Here is a 3,640-nt window from a genome sequence, read left to right as displayed (position 1 = left end):
CAATATGCAGAATTGTTTAACAAAGTTCTTGTCAATAAACCATGTTTACAACTAAAAAAGCTGAATTAAATACATGTTGGAAAGAGTGCGATATATCCTCCCATGTTTGGTATTTTCATTGAGCAGAAAAAATGTAAATGTTAATTCAAAGTAATTTGTTTTGCCTTGTCTATGTGTTTGACAAAATGATATGCACTTTTTTGTACAGGTATACAAGTATTCACCAATTTCTATTCAATACTACAACAGAAAGTACAAGACAGAGATAGAAACCAATATCCAATGACTTTTTATAGTTAGTAAATTCAATTAATTTCATATTAATAAATAAGTAATATGTAGAATACTTTTAAACACAGTTTTATGCATGAGATGAGTGACCCAGAGGTAAATCCCACAACATTTTCTAGGACACAAAAAAATAAAACCTAATAAAAAATGAAACAAAAACAGCATTGTTAGCAAAAATTTTGTATAATCCGCTTTGAAACATTTTCAGAAATGTACTTGATTAGACAACATTTAAATAATGGCATGTTTTACATACTGGTTGCTCTCTCAATAAAAACATGATTGCTTCGAGGCGTAAGTTCAGTTTTCAGAGGAGTCAGTCTCTTCTGTGGAGCCATCACTCTCCACCTCCATCCTTCTCTTGTGGTGGATGTTCCTTCGAGGAGAGGCTTTCCTCTGGGCTTCCTTCAGGGCCCCCACTGCACTGCCGCTGCTGTTACTGCCTGGGCTCACAGAGATCTGTGTAATTCTAGAAGACAACATAATCGTAAACAACACAAAAGCGATGTGGTATGGACCTGATACAGGATTATAACGGAATGCTTCTTACAGTTTGTCTAATTCTTGGTCCATCTCTGGGTCAATGAGCAGCTCAGCTTTGCTTGGTAGTGCTCCTAAATATAGAGAAAATAAAAGCTTATACTGTATAACTCAAGTAGATTTTACCTTAGCAAGCATCATGGACAGGTGTAGACAATTTTGATGGCAGTGGAAACTATTCATGAAAAAATATAGATAATCTTATGTTATAGAGCATATAGCTTACCAATTGTTCGATTGACAGTTTCATGTTTTGCCAAGCTCATGAGAAAGCTGTAGTATGAGACTTTGTCATTTTGTTTCAGGATGTCTCTCATACATGACCTAGGAGGATAACTAAAATACACAGAAAACATTTTAATACTTCTTAATGCAATGTGGATTAAATACAAGTTCCCACAGAGCTACACTGGTATAGGTAGTTTTATTACTTGTGTTTGAAGCGGTCACAGAGGGCTTCTATACATTGTGCCAGAGTTGATGTCTCGACTCCATCCTGCTGCTGCTCTTCTTTGTCATTCTCTTCTGCAGCCACAGGAGGGAGCTGTTCAACGGATGTGGAGGTGGGAACAATGACTGTGTTAGGACTCTTTCCAGCAAGCAAATCTTGATAAATCTCCAGGATGCTTTCCAGAAACTCTACACAATACACAAAGATTGCAAATGTAATTTTTTTTTGTCATTCACAGTAAATTTTAAGTAAGCAGCACAGAAAAACTAAACCCAGAAATACCTTGGTAGTACAATTGTAGTTGAAAGGCATAGAGAAAGTCAGAAAAGGACATCAGGCAATCTATAGCATCATCCATCAGGACAATCCTTCAAAGCAGGACAGATGTGTGTTATATTGTGTGGCATGTGACTTCAACTTGTAACTTATTTGGAATGTTTTATTTTTTGGTTTTATTTTATTTTTTGGTTTGTGTAGATTGTGAAAATGTTGCTGGTGGTGATCGACTTAGGGTATAATGACGAACTTTGTCAGCGTACTCACCGGGCTGCACATTGCACTACCTCCATGGGAAAGTCAGGACACAGTAGTTGTAGCAAGGACCTGTACTCCAGCATAGACAATAGATCTGAAAATAAAAATTAAATAACATAAGAAGGTAAGAAAGATGGAAGTAAATTCATTTTTTAAAGATGCACATAAATCATAGGAATTAATATGAATTTTCATTCAATATCTACTGAATGTAACCATGACAAATGAAGTTAGAATAACAAATATATTTTTCAGTATGATCACTGGTTAAGAGAATTTCGTAGCTCACCACCACTCTTTCCAATCTGTCTGTAGCATCTCCAGAATACTCTGATGAAAGATGTTCTGTTGTGAGGAGTAGCCTTTATGTAGCTATATTCTCTGAAGAGTATGTGGTTGCTGTTTTTCACACTGCTGAAACTGTACACGTATTTTAGACATATTACTAGCATGACATTACAAAACACAAGTTGTGCTGCTTACATTTATACTTACTATTCAGCAAAATAACGGATCACACCAAACTGCGTGTATTCTTCTTTATGTTCCAAAAGTTGGGTCACAGCATCACATAAGTAGAACATCACATTACTGTCCGCTGGAATATAAATAATAATTAACACAATTATCTTACGTTATAAGTACAAATCCCAACCCTTTCATTGCGTAAATGTAATGTATGTAATGTCAAAATCTGACATCCCCAAACTACAAACGCTTCAATTTATCCCGATGTTGTGGCTGTTCGAGTAGCTAGCCAAAATGTCTCCTAACATAACCTACCGAGATATTCTTCGACAGGAACCATGGAATTAAAGCGACTCATTTTGGTGGTCCAAATTAAAAGGCACGCCCAGAGTATATGTATGATTTTAGTATCACAAACAATCTGTGAATAATAAGTGAAAGTCGTATCTGAGCTGATTTGATGGTTTATTGCGGTAGCTCTAGCTCGGAACGATTGATGCTCCTGAGATGGTGGAGAGGTTGCTATGGAAACAAGAGATGTTTTGAGTTACATTAAAGAGCATCCCCAAACAGCGCACAATGGTTCCGCATTTTAGTACTTCAAATCCCGATAAATATTTATTTATTATATTAAATTTATTTATTTAAACTTTTAGAAAGTTTTTAGCACAGGTAAAAAGTACAACACAGAAGTAGGCTACTATATGGCGTATCAGGTGTAACATTATGGGGAATAGCAGCACAAGAATAAACAGGGGAGTTGATAAAATAACCTACAAAAATAAAGAAAACAATAATTATAAATAATGTAGTCTATAGAGTATGAGTACAGTTTTTCTACAGCAATAGGCCAAAAGAGCAAGAGTTACTTCGTACACTTGAAAACCATTCATCAGTTACTAGTTTAAGCCAATGGGGAAATTGATGTATAATGTAGGGGAGGAGCTCAGTTTAAATACACCCAATCAGATTTAAGTGCAGTGTAAAATAAGGAAGCGCTTAAATTGCTTCAGTGTGTGAAGTAAACGCTCTACTTGTGATATTATGGATACGAGTCAATATTTTCTGCTATTACTCTTGTTCTTTGTTTTGCATTAACTCATACAGTGAGTTTTATGCTGTGATGTGTCTAAATGATCATAGAAACGCTGTTGTCAGGGTGGTGGCCCAGTCTCCGCCTCACCGCCCTTGGAAACTTGTCGTAAATTTACTAACTGTAACATACCATAAACCGGAAATACCAAATTAAAGTATATCAAACAAAGTCAGTAAGATACAGAGAATAATGAAAAATATTATTTTTTTTTAGGGACGTAGCTATTACAAATACAACAACGCACGTTTTGTTATGTGTTT

The 3,640-nt window shown here is 35.6% G+C and overlaps 1 protein-coding gene across 1 annotated transcript; it reads right to left on the bottom strand.

Moving 5' to 3' along the window:
• Window positions 1-57: 57 nt before the first annotated feature.
• On the bottom strand, window positions 58-2,794 carry cstpp1 (centriolar satellite-associated tubulin polyglutamylase complex regulator 1). Its single transcript, XM_055156004.1, has 9 exons — window positions 2,600-2,794; window positions 2,312-2,414; window positions 2,106-2,236; window positions 1,826-1,910; window positions 1,565-1,650; window positions 1,263-1,470; window positions 1,058-1,167; window positions 842-905; window positions 58-760 (listed from the first exon to the last, which is right to left on the bottom strand). Exons 1-9 carry the CDS (start codon window positions 2,640-2,642, stop codon window positions 592-594), a joined length of 999 nt encoding a protein of 332 aa, XP_055011979.1. The 5' UTR covers window positions 2,643-2,794; the 3' UTR covers window positions 58-591.
• Between the last annotated feature and the right edge of the window lie 846 nt (window positions 2,795-3,640).

The sequence above is a fragment of the Boleophthalmus pectinirostris genome, unplaced genomic scaffold, assembly GCF_026225935.1.
Source record: "Boleophthalmus pectinirostris isolate CB_2022bp ecotype Guang Dong unplaced genomic scaffold, ASM2622593v1 HiC_scaffold_2, whole genome shotgun sequence".
NCBI classification, from domain to species: domain Eukaryota; kingdom Metazoa; phylum Chordata; class Actinopteri; order Gobiiformes; family Gobiidae; genus Boleophthalmus; species Boleophthalmus pectinirostris.
This window is presented reverse-complemented; position numbering and strand designations above follow the sequence as displayed.